Here is a 13,358-nt window from a genome sequence, read left to right as displayed (position 1 = left end):
TTTTAATTTCTCATTTTCTTTCTTTTGTATGTACAAATAGTTACATACATTTTTTTATACATGTTCGAAATAAAAAAAATTAATTCATTCAAAGTTCACATAGAAGTGACGAAAATACAGCACTAACCAACAAATCAGTGCTGGAATCACTGCGAACATCACTGATATTTCAATATGAGGATATTTAATGTGTTTTAGGATGGAGTTTTTCTTTAAGTTCTTCATTAGTGCCTGAAAGACAATAAGAGCGAACAGAATGTTCTCACACAAACACCGTTTAAACAGATACTGAAGTGAAAAACAGCATCAGTGTCCGTGCTGGTGTGGGCTAATAATATACTCTGATTTGGTATCAGTATCATATTACAGGTATAACTCGACAGCATATTAAAGTTATCTGTAGTTCTGTTGCCATAAATCCCAGCTGAAATTTAACTGTTTCAGCTATGTGTGGTGTTTTTTTTTTCACCTTTTCCATTAAATACTTTGATGCCTTTGATTTGTTCTCAGCTTGGCAATGACTCAACGTCCATCACAAAACTCTCGGAGATGGTCGCAGATGGCATATTGGAGATCTCTGAAGATCAGAGTGGACAAAGGGAAGCACTGGCCAAAGTGAAGGAACGCGTTCTGGAGTACTTACAGTTCAACCAATACCATCTACCCATGTATGCACAGCCTGGACTGCTGTAGGGGCTTTTCAGACTGTTCAGGCAAACAAAGAAACAGCCGTGACAGTTAATCATGAAAATTGAGACGACTGCAGTCAGTACAATCCCTCCGAAACGATTAAAATATTAGACTATACCTGCAGATCACATTACATCCAAAAGCTGAAACATGCAGCATCACAGATCCATATAATTTACCCACAAATGTATTTATTTATTCTTCCCACTGCTCTCTTTCTCTCCCTGTGTGTGTGTGTGTGTGTGTGTGTGTGTGTGTGTGTGTGTGTGTGTGTGTGTGTTCACTGCTTCAGATGGGCTAAATGCAGAGGAGGAATTTTGCTGTGCTTGAGAGTACATGTGACAAAAATAAAGACGACTTCTTAATTTACCCACAAATGTATTTATTCCACTTTAAAAGTGTTCAGCAAACCAGCTACCGGATTTGGGACACTGCGACATCCTGAACTATTTAGTATTTGGGACTTCTAAATACACTGAAGATACTAAAGGCCTACAAAAGTACAGATGCCTAGTATTGCCTGATATTACGAGACAGGTTTCGTGCCGGAATGTTATGGGAAATTCCTGATAAAGAAAAATACCTTACAGCAAAGATAAGCTCAAACATGGACTTCTAACAGGAATAATCAGGCCAGAGTCTAGATCTAGTATATTATATGGTGTTTAGCCGAGTCTACATGATAACAAATATGCTGCTCGTCTCATCAAGCATTAGGTTGAATAAAATATATCGCATCCAAAGCTCACATCCAGATCTACATTTTAATGTTGCACAGAGTTTTCACACTAACCTGATATTAAATATTCTGCACACACACAGGGGAATGGTTTGTTGGCATCCAGTCTTGTAGTTTAACTGCAGCCTGCCATTTTCTCATCTTTCTGGGTTCACCGGGAAGCGGTGAAAAGTTAAACCAGGTTTATCTCCACATCTGTTATTCCATCCCAAAGCACTACAGGTCTCTGATATTGTTCTTCTAGATGGAACTTCTACATGTTTATCTGTAGATATGCTAAACTGGGTTTACGATCACTCGCGTACACTTGTGCCAGTCGTCAAACACAAAGTTTGCCCAGTAATATGGCCGAATAAACAAATCCGCAGTTACAATGACGTCAGGTGAAAGGCTGCTATAACTTTAATAAGTTCATGCTTAATTATAGCTAAATATTAGAATAAATTTATAAGCACAGCTTCCATGCAAGACTGAAGCTGTTTTCATGAATATATTGGGAAATATTCAGATTAAAGTTGAATCTAATATGAAAAATGAAAACGATTCCTGCCATTGACTCATTTTATCACTCTTGGATCTAACACTTGATATAAATTTACTTTTGTAAATAGTGGCATAATGATTTAATTAATGTTGGAAAGGCAAAGCTAATTCCTAATCAATTGCATCTCTTTGGCTTTTATTTTCCGAGACGTTAATTACAGAGGAATTATTTAAGGTAGGGCCGGAAAGCGCAGTGTGACTCCTCCCCACGACCACAAAAGGCCAGGGTGGATCTGCAGAGCTTTAGAGGGTCACTGCCAGCTGTATGGTAATGTGACGCAAAGCTCCAGTGTGTTCACACACACACGTCTGCATCCATATGATGCACTATTTCACAGATAACAGCAAATGTGCTTTTTCTGAAATATAACTTTGAGCTGTGAGTGAGACAACATGAGCAGTGAGACGCCACTGACAGAAGCATCACTAAAGAGCCTCCGGTTTACAGTCACTGCTGCTGGCAAACTAAATTACAGAACAGGACTTTAAATGTCAAGGAGTTTCACTGGCAGCACGTCCTACATGAACCTCATCATCTCATCTCATTATCTGTAGCTGCTTTATCCTTCTACAGGGTCGCAGGCAAGCTGGATCCTATCCCAGCTGACTACGGGCGAAAGGCGGGGTTCACCCTGGACAAGTCGCCAGGTCATCACAGGGCTGACACATAGACACAGACAACCATTCACACTCACATTCACACCTACGCTCAATTTAGAGTCACCAGTTAACCTAACCTGCATGTCTTTGGACTGTGGGGGAAACCGGAGCACCCGGAGGAAACCCATACTCGGGGCTTGAACCCGGACCTTCTTGCTGTGAGGCGACAGCGCTAACCACTACACCACCGTGCCGCCCTGAACCTCATCATCTGAAACACAAACAGGATCATGGGAAATCCATGCTGGATCAAAGATGAAGAAAAAAAAATCATATACAGTTTGTAAGGTTTCTACAAAAGTGTTATGGCTGCATGGCAAGAAAGAAAGAAAGAAAGAAAGAAAGAAAGAGTAGCTGCATGTCACTGTGTATATTTGTTGACAGATGAGAGCCGTGTGTGTGTGTGTGTGTGTTCCTGAATGAGGATACTCTTGAGGAGATACATGAACACACCTCCACAGTCCTATACGTTCCTCCAGCATCTCTCCAGAACCCAGTGGGTTTTGTTGTGTCTGTAATGACGTGTTGACGCTCTGCGCGCTCGCCCGCTTTCAAACGCTACCGGAACGATCAGACCCGTCCCACAGCGTGCGGCTCTATAGAGAACCATCAGACCGAGAAGGAAAAGAAGCTTCTAACCACAAGCTCTCAGCTCTGTGTGCAATCTCTCTCTCTCTCTCTCTCTCTCTCTCCATCTCTGTCTCCCATCTCTCTCTCTTCATCTCTCAAATCTCTCTCTCCCATCTCTCTCTCTCTCTCTCTCTCCCTCCATCTCTCAAATCTCCATCTCTCTCTCTCTCCCCATCCTTCCCCCCGTTCTCTCTCTCCTCCCACTCACCGGTCCGTTGGGATCTCGTGCTCCCTCTGATTGGCTGAAAGAGGGAGGTCGCTTTCACCGTTCCGGCTTAAAAACAGTGCCGCTATGCCTTTGGTGATGAAAGGAGGCAGCTCGCGGAAATAAAGGCGGAGGGCGGGATCACCGAGCGCGGAACGGAAGCGTCGGAAACAAAAACAAAAAAATAACCCGCGCGCCCTGAGACGAGTTCAGCGTCACCGGTCCTTCTTAAAGTGCCTTCGGTGCGTCTGCAGCGATGCCCAGAGGATTTTTAGTCAAGAGAAGTAAGAAAGCGGCGCCCGTGTCGTACCGGATCCGCGCGGAGCCCGAGGCCGAGCCGGAGCGCGAGCAGCTGCAGCCACCGAGCGACGCGCCGCACTCAGCATCAGCACCGGCGCGCGCGGACACTCTGAGCCACGCCCCCAGACCGGTGCGCTTCGGAAACCCGGAGTCGGTGTGCCAGTCGGTGTACAGCCCCACGCGCCCTGTGAGCCGCGAGCACGAGCGCGTCTCCCTCGAGCGCCGTTTCGACCTCGGCTCGCCCGTCTCGGCGGAGTCCTTCCCGACGCTCAACAGCTTCGAAGCTCAGCAGCACCTCGCGTGCGCGCCCGTGGACCTAAAGATCGGCGCGAGCGACAGCAACCGGATCGCGAGCAAACGAGCCGCGGCTGAGCCCGAGCGCAAGAGCAAACCGGCGCCCAAGAAAACCAAAGCCATCAGGAAGTTGCAGTTCGAGGACGAGGTCACGACCTCACCGGTTCTCGGGCTGAGGATCAAAGAGGGTCCGGTTGAGCAGAAGCCGAGCGCGCGCTCCGGTGTGGACAAGCCACTCGGCGAGTTCGTGTGCCGCCTGTGCGGGGAGGCGTATGCGGACCCGTTCGCCCTCGCGCAGCACAGGTGCTCCCGCATCGTGCGCGTCGAGTACAGGTGCCCCGAGTGCGACAAGGCGTTCAGCTGCCCCGCCAACCTCGCCTCGCACCGGCGCTGGCACAAACCCAAGCAGCTGAGCGCGACGGGAAACGACGGCACCGACAAGAAACCCCGCGCGCCCGACGACACGAATAAGGATGTGCAAGGTGAGCTCGAGCGGGAGCGCGACACGCCCAGTCCCGGAGCCTCCGAGTCGGGTTCCGACTCCGACGGTGTGTACGAGTGCCAGCGCTGCGCGAGGAAGTTCAAACGCCAGGCGTATCTGAAGAAGCACGTGCAAACCCATCACGCGCAGCTGAGTGCGAGTCGCGAGAGTCACGCGCCGTCGCAAGAGGCCGAGACGAAGCGGCCGGAGCACGCGCAGGCGCCGCTGGACTTGAGCGCGTGCCCCGTGTGCGGGGAGACTTTCCCGAGTCGCGTGGCGCAGGAGAGGCATGTGCGCGTGCAGCACGCGTCTCACGTGTTCCCGTGCAAACACTGTCCGGCCGCGTTCTACAGCTCCCCGGCGCTCACGCGCCACATCAACAAGTGCCACCCGTCAGAAAACCGGCAGGTGATCCTGCTGCAGGTCCCGGTGCGGCCCGCCTGCTGAACAGCCCGCGTGCCTTTACACACACAGCCAACACTCGGCGGCGCGTGCAGGAGGAAAACACACACACACACACACACACACACACACAGCTATCGAGCCTCGCGCTTGACATTTCCACGATATCGTAGTTTTTATCAGCATGAAGTGCACAGCGGAAAGATTAGGTGTTCATTTCACACAGTGCGGAATTAACACACACACACAGACACACAGATACAGACAGACAGACACACACAGATACACACAGACACACACACACAGATACACACAGACAGACAGACACACACAGATACACACAGACAGACACACACAGATAGACAGACACACACACAGATAGACACACACACACACAGATAGACACACACAGATACACACAGACAGACAGACACACACAGATACACACAGACAGACACACACAGATAGACAGACACACACACAGATAGACAGACACACACACACAGATAGACACACACACACACAGATAGACACACACAGATACACACAGACAGACAGACACACACAGATACACACAGACAGACACACACAGATAGACAGACACACACACAGATAGACAGACACACACACACAGATAGACACACACACACGACCAGGTGATGACTTTCTTTAACACTGGCGGTTAATCATCACGGTCTCGTGCACATGCGAACTCATAAGACTCAGCTGGGGTTGAGTTCTCACTCCCTCACTCACTGCAGGAGAACAGGGTTGGATTAATGCAATAGTGTTAGTGAAGACAACACTGTCTCAAGTTCACTAATGAAACAGTGCAGGTGGTCACAGCATGGGAGAAGGTCGAGACCCCAAGATCTGTTACAGGCATAACTTCACTAAGCGTATTTATTTATTTATTCGACTCTTTTCTTACTTTAACACAATCAGAACAGATTTTTTATGATACTAAACAGTAAATCAGTAACACAGACCCAACAAACACTTGACCGTGAGTGCAGCAGAAAAAGAAGTAAAGGATCTGAAAGCTGCAACTCAAACCTCAAACATCACAATAAGAAACAACGAAGAAACAAAAACATGCTCTGGGAGGAGACCAACATTTTCTATGGTCTTATCTCAGGCTGTGGATTTCTCCCCCCCCCCCCCCCCCCCCCCCCCAACCAAGTCACATCCAAAGCCTTTAATAAACTCGAAGGGTCGTATCGTTGTAATCTTTTAGGTTTGGTTTTGTAGTAAACACAATTGATCTCATTAGAGAGTCTTCATTTCAGATTCCTCAACAGAGAGGTCAGGCATAGTCATAAACACAGGCGCTGAAACCCCACCCGTCACCTGCCCGTCACCCTGCCTGTGACCCCACCTCCCTCTCCTCAGACCCATCACTGGTCAGTGTTGATTCAATGCATTGGTTTTCGCTGTGTGCTCTTAGACTGTTAAATTATTTTTCTAGAACCTCTGCACAAGTTCTGTACTGTGTTAGCTCCTCTAGACCTAAGACTCTGATAATCCTGGCTGTGCCGTTACTGAAAATGCCTTCGAATTCACAGGAATGGAAATCTACCTATATCACTTTAGCTTTAATCTAGCTTGTGGATCTGTGGACTTTGGACTTTAGCTTTTGTTCTCAGACCTGAATAATGATAATAATGATGATGATGATGATGATTGATGATAAAAGGGTTTTAGCCTTCTAGTGTAGCCAGAAATGCCTTGAAATAGCTCACACACATTCTGCTGTAAAACTGCCTTAATCGTGTAAATGTGAGGTGACTGAATGTCTTATTTATCCTTTAAATGGTACGCTTCTTATTTTTATATCATTCCAGAGTGTGTATATGTTCACACTGGCTTTATTTATCTATGTATTTATTTATTGCAAATGTTTTATTTAAATTATTTCAATGTCCAAATTAGGCTAGACACTTTGAAATGGCCAAATGTTTAATTTAATTGATTCAATCAATATCAATGCAATGATAAGAAGGCAAAAAAAAAAAAAAGTAGCCTAGGGGTCTTCCCACCGTTGTTAGGTAGCCTTACAATAATTAGCCTAATCCCTATAGGCAGATTAGTTTTGGGGAATCATCCCGTCCATCAGTGCTTGTGTGTTTCTGCAGTATTGCTATGTGTCCAAATAATGATAATGACAATAAAACAATTTTAAAAAACCCTTAAACAGTATCCACTCGAGTTGTATTATGGCTGCAGTGTGTGTGTGTGTGTGTGTGTGTGTGTGTGTGTGTGTGTGTGTGTGTGTGTGTGTGTGTGTGTGAAATGGGGGATGCTTCTAAAATTAAGGTTGAAGAAAGGTTTCTTCTGAATTCTGAAGGTGTTGATTATTTTTCCATGACAGCAGCTTGGACAGAAGTGCCAGCTGTAAATCACATCACAGGTTTATATTAATGCGCTCATTTTAATGTTACCATTTCTGTATGGGACAATTATGGTGATATGATGCTTTCTGGAAGAAGTTGAGTTAATATTTAAGTTGATTTAAGAATGTCTGGTGTACAGTCTGTATATTTTCCACCAAGGGAGAGATTTAAAAGACAGCTTTCTGGTTAAATGTACCTATAAATGGTTGAAAAGCAATGGCGTGTCATTCATTAATAAAGGAAACAGTTTTTTAGTTGGCAAATTGCTGCAGTATGAGAGGAATAACATGATTTGGCACGTACTGTTATTGGAAAATAATCAACTTCAATCAAGTTGGGTGAAATGTAGCAGCACCGCGACTGCTCCGGCTGTGCTGACTGTGAATAAATGAGAGCAAAAGGCTAATTTTAGCACTGTGGATAAGATTTTATATAACACCTCTCAACCTGACCATAAATTATTGTTCAGAATTAAAGGAGGAAAAAAGCAGCGTGGTATCCAGTGAATTGGAGGGTCGGATTTGATGCTGTAATTATTGCTATATACTGGATGTTTTCCTTTTGTGTTTTTCCCGGCATGTTTTGTATACGGCTCACTAGCCTGCTGACAATCAACTTAAACAGGCAGGCAAAGAAAGAAAGAAATCAGCTCACAAACTTTTCACCTTAACAACCCTCTTGGTCATGCTCCAGAGGAGAAACAGAGATCGCAGGACATGTCTCTGATATGACTCGCCATGCTGTAAAAACAAGAACGTTGAGAAAATTATCATCAAGGCAACATGCTGCAAGAGATTTTTGAGTTTTCTCAACTTTTGACTAGTTATTAACTTTGGTGATGTTTTCAAGTTTAGATGAGACTTCTGCCAACTTGAACGTTCTTGTTCACCTCATTATGACATTCTTGTGAGGCAAACGATTCAGTTTTTGCTTCATTACCATTTATTTCTACAATCAGCAAACACAGAAATTTTTGTTGAATAAACATACAATACTTGATTCAAATAAAATGCGAGTTCACTGCTAAATTGGTCACAAGGAAATATTGCACTTCTGTGACCAGTATAATCTGTAATTATTCTATCAACATTCACTGGATCTGAGCAATCGTGCACTCTGATTGGCTACTCTACTACTAGGATATCAGCTCATATAGATTACTTGCAACCACATGATTAAAATGTACTATGTCATGAGTGTCTGCCATGATTGTGGAGATATAAAGCAACTCGGATGGCAGCTGCTGAAAGTGTGTCTGTAAACAACGCTGAATTTTCTCAGTATTACCACGATTTGAACGGTCGAGCAAAGATTCGATACTAAGAGAAGATAGATTTGTGTGGTTTTGACCCTTATTATTTAAAAAAGTCAGACTTTTCTGAAGATAAGACGCTTCTACCGACCATCGAGTACTCAGATATCGCATTCTATCTGGTTCGGCTACCAAAGAATCGAGTCCCACCGTGGCGAAACGCAGCCCATGTTCTGATTGGGCGCCCAGTCTCGATTGTTTCTATCGTATAATTTTGCTGGCGCTCCGAGAAGCGAAATGGTAATACACGTGTTAAAATTATAACCGAGTGAACTATGACAAGAGAGAACGCTCATTTTATAGCAAAATTCTAGCAACACGAAATAAAATTCTTCCATGATATTATCGAGAAAGCTTTTGAATCTCACCTGAGATAAAATGATCACTGCAAACACGAGCTGGTTTGGTTTTAGTCTGTGTTAGATCAGCCCTGCCGATGTTGTTCAGCCGTGCTCGTCTCCTCTCCGTACTAAACCTCAGAGTTTCCTCAACCTCTTTCTGAATCACGGATGGAATTCTAAAAAATCTGAACGTGCCACGGTCACGAGTACTGCTGTGACCACAACCAGATACAGCACAAAGATACGGCAGAGCTAAAAGAACGCTTAAAGCAGTGGAAAAACAGAGCGTTGTGCACGCGTGACTATGTTTTGTATGGAATGTCGCTTGACCCCACATTTGCATCTCCACCAACATGGCCGACATCTGGGTTTTTATTTTGCTTTGATGTCACTTGCAAGTCAAGGATACCGTGAGGAGAGAAAAACAAAATGGCGGAGCACAACAAGTCAGATATATCTCTTAGTTATCAAGTATTAATAAGAAACAGAAATAGAAAAAAGAATATAGCCCCCTCTCCTCTAGCTCCTGTTCCACACTCCAGCCCAGTCGGTGGCGGTAATGCACCTTTAAGTTGGTTTGCCAACCGCCAAAAAAACCCTAAAGGAGAAGAAAAACAAAATGGTGGAGTGTGTTGCTGACCAACCATGGACCAAATAAAAACTCAACTCGAAAACAAAACCCCCAAAAATACAAAAAAAAGCAACAAAACATGGAATAAATGTATCTGATGATAAGAACCTATCTCTTTTTATTTTTCAAGAATTATCACATTTTTCACAAATTGCTCCTGTCATTTCACCTGTTTGTTTAACAAAGAAGAAGAACAACATTATTCATCACGTGCTTGTGAAAGTCCTCTCTGCATTTAACCCATCTGAAGCAGTGAACACACACACACACACACACACCCAGAGCAGTGGGCAGCCATGCTAACAGCGCCCGGGGAGCAGTTGGGAATTAGGGGCCTCGCTCAAGTGCACCTCAGCCCAAGGCCGTCCCATATTAACCTAACCTGCATGTCTTTGGACTGTGGGGGAAACCGGAGCACCCGGAGGAAACCCACGCGGACACGGGGAGAACATGCAAACTCCACACAGAAAGGCCCTCGCCGGCCACGGGGCTCGAACCCAGACCTTCTTGCTGTGAGGCGACAGCTCTAACCACTACACCACCGTGCCGCGCATTCTCATCTCATCTCATTATCTGTAGCCGCTTTATCCTGTTCTACAGGGTCGCAGGCGAGCTGGATCCTATCCCAGCTGACTACGGGTGAAAGGCGGGGTTCACCCTGGACAAGTCGCCAGGTCATCACAGGGCTGACACATAGACACAGACAACCATTCACACTCACATTCACACCTACGCTCAATTTAGAGTCACCAGTTAACCTAACCTGCATGTCTTTGGACTGTGGGGGAAACCGGAGCACCCGGAGGAAACCCACGCGGACACGGGGAGAACATGCAAACTCCGCACAGAAAGGCCCTCGCCGGCCACGGGGCTCGAACCCGGACCTTCTTGCTGTGAGGTGACAGCGCTAACCACTACACCACCGTGCTGCCCCAAGCCACCCATTCTAAAAAATAAAAATGCTCTGTTTGTGGGCGACACGGTAGTGTAGCAGTTAGCACTGTCACCTCGCAGCAAAAAGGTTCTGGGTTCAACCCCAGCAGCTGGCGAGGGCCTTTTTGTGTGGCATTTGCATGTTCTCCCTGTGTCTGTGTGGGTTTGCTCCAGTTTCCCCCACAGTCCAAAGCTCAGATCACTTCGGGTATTTTCTCCTTCCATATACAGTACCAGGTGAAACTCTGGACACGCCTTCTAATTTAAAGTTTTTCTTCATTTTTTTAAAATTAAAAGTCACTTCATGCTTTTAAAGTAATGATGGATGTCGTTTCCCTTTCCTTAGTTGTTTGGTTCTTGACATAATCTGGATTACAACAGTTGTGGTGTTGAATAGAGATATTTACTGTATTTTTATTATTTACTGTTTAATGAAGGTAAGAAACTCGTCCACTAACGACCTTCTGACGAGACACAGCTGTTAATTATAAAGAATTCCAGGTGACTCCCTCATGAAGCTGCTTAAGAGAATGACGATAGTGTACAAAGCATAACTAAGATAAACACTGGATACGCTGAAGAATCTAAAATATCAAACATATTTTTTAAAACACTTTTGTTTACCACATGATTCCATATACAGTACCCTCCACAATTACTGGCACCCCTGTCATGATCAGTAAAAAGGGTCAGAAAAAAAATCCACCTTTTGGTGAAGTTGCTTCAGCTCACACTGAAAAAAAAGAGAAAAATCCAACCTTTAATTGAAATCAATTTATTCAGAGAAAAACAAATCCCTCATCAAGAAACACTTATTTTTAACAAAAACATATGTGCCACTATTATTGGCACCCCTGGAAATTATAGTGAACATAATGTACCTGAAGTGTGTTTCCCATTTAAATCGTACAGTATTTTTGAGTTGATTGGAGTGTGTAGGAACTTTCAAGCTGTAATCCGTGACTTCCTGATTAACTGAGGAACAAATGAGCCGACACAGAGGCAAAATTCCCTCAACATCACTATGGGAAAGATAAGAGACACACAAACCCAATGAGGGAGAAGTGTAAACCCTTTTTGCTAATCTTTACAAGGGGTGCCAATAATTATAGAAGGCACTGTGTGTTGCATATTTTATTTCCTTGTTTTGACGTCTTCAGTTTTGTTCTACAATGTAGGAAATAAAAAATACAGAAAAACCTATGAATGAGTAGGGGTGTACAAACTTTTGACTGGTGCTGTATTTTAAAGTGCATTTGAAAAACATGATCTACTTTAAACCAAGCCATGTCGAAAGTGCTCTCGAGTGTGTACATTTACGTGCACATGGCTGTAAGGTATTAGTGAAAGCACTCTGTAAGTCACACACCTGGGTAACACCTGCTTCACCCTGGCAACCAACTCCCATGACAGAGGAGCAACAGGATCTGCACAACAAGACAGCAACGCCCCGGTGTTCAGGCAGAACGAAAGCCTCCAGATCTGCCGCAGAACCACACACACACACACACACACACAACCATCAAAATAACCTGTAGAGGAGAATAAAACAATGTTTTAATTGTTAGCACCCCACGTCAGAATGACAAATTCATATATTTGTGAGTTTTTAGCAATTTTCTTGACACACTTTGTATGGGTAGAATTAGCGGCAGGGTTTACAGTCAAACTTTTTCTTCTGACTTTACAGACATGAAATTAATTTAATCACCTGCATTTTTCATGAGATCGGGTTGCTCAGATACACACACACACACACACACACACACACACACACACACACACACAGAATCACACCGATCAAAGCTTCCTGAATTATAAGGGCACTCTGACATTAAACATCATTAGTTGTTGAATATTTAATGCATTTTGCAGGGTATTCCCTGGTTATTTTCGAGTGTAAGGGCGGGGTCTGCGTTCCTGTAGACTGTAGTTGCAGGGTGGATGCAGTGGGAGGGCAGTGCACAGAATGACAGTGAAATAGCACATTAATTAAATGATCATTTCACATTTCACAAAATACTGTACATAAGGTAATTATAAACCTATAAGCCTGCTAATTAGAGAAATGAATACTGAAGTAATTGTACTTCAAGTACACACTTGAATATGAATGATATTAAATCTTAATGTAAACCTCTTCTGAGCAATCGCATTCAAGACCTGAACAGCGCTGTAGTAGAATGGGCCTAATGATAATAACAATAGTAATAAACTCCTCCTTCTGTTGCGAGTAATGAAGGAACTATGCTGATACGGCAAATATGGAACGCTAGTTAATCAGAAAGAGTGAACAGTGTGCTAACGACAGATGTGTTCGCTAACTGTCTGGAGCCACAATGAAGAAATTGTTCACTTAATTAGCTCAACATGCCATAACTGAACATCTGTGCTGTCTCGACTAAGCCATATGATAAAAGAGCAAGTTCACTGACGAGGTGAGATGGAGCTGGGTTCGTGGCTCATGGTGGACCAACAACTTAAAGGAGATACGCAGAACCTTTATTTTTAAATACATTTCTGAGTGGATAGTATCTCCATCCTTGCCTCTTGTATGCTGCATAAATGGGAATAAAAAATATATATATATTTTTTTGAAAGTTAAAATCAACCGCAAAGTTGGCATTGAAGCTGCCCCACTGAGCCAGCCAGCCAGCCCTGAGTGTGTGACGTCACAGCGGTAACTGGTTTTACAGCTATAGACCAAAGTCATATCAATAAAAATTTATGGTGAAAGTAAGAAATACCCCCTCCTAGAACTGCCACCTTATTGTGGTGGAGGGGTTTGTGTGCTTGAATGATCC

The 13,358-nt window shown here is 44.3% G+C and overlaps 2 protein-coding genes across 3 annotated transcripts in view; both read left to right on the top strand.

Annotated features, from left to right (window-relative positions):
* The window catches only part of cfap61 (cilia and flagella associated protein 61), an 89,973-nt gene extending 88,956 nt beyond the window's left edge, over positions 1–1,017 (top strand). For both annotated transcript variants that reach the window (XM_060916168.1, XM_060916169.1), the window contains one exon: positions 511–1,017. In XM_060916168.1, coding sequence (XP_060772151.1) covers positions 511–693 — 183 coding nt within the window. In that variant the 3' untranslated portion in view covers positions 694–1,017. The remainder of the gene's footprint in view (positions 1–510) is intronic.
* Positions 1,018–3,586: 2,569 nt separating this feature from the next.
* insm1a (insulinoma-associated 1a) lies at positions 3,587–6,097 on the top strand. The gene has a single exon (XM_060916167.1). The coding sequence runs from the start codon at positions 3,724–3,726 to the stop codon at positions 4,987–4,989; it is 1,266 nt and encodes a 421-aa protein (XP_060772150.1). The 5' UTR covers positions 3,587–3,723; the 3' UTR covers positions 4,990–6,097.
* The last annotated feature ends 7,261 nt before the right edge of the window (positions 6,098–13,358 follow it).

Source organism: Neoarius graeffei, chromosome 3, assembly GCF_027579695.1.
Source record: "Neoarius graeffei isolate fNeoGra1 chromosome 3, fNeoGra1.pri, whole genome shotgun sequence".
NCBI lineage: Eukaryota > Metazoa > Chordata > Actinopteri > Siluriformes > Ariidae > Neoarius > Neoarius graeffei.
The sequence above is the reverse complement of the archived record's forward strand: the minus strand, read 5'-3'. Positions and strand labels throughout refer to the sequence as shown.

Coding starts and splice junctions, on each gene's coding strand:
- insm1a (XM_060916167.1), top strand. CDS start 3,724: ATGCCCAGAGGATTTTTAGTCAAGAGAAGTAAGAAAGCGGCGCCCGTG.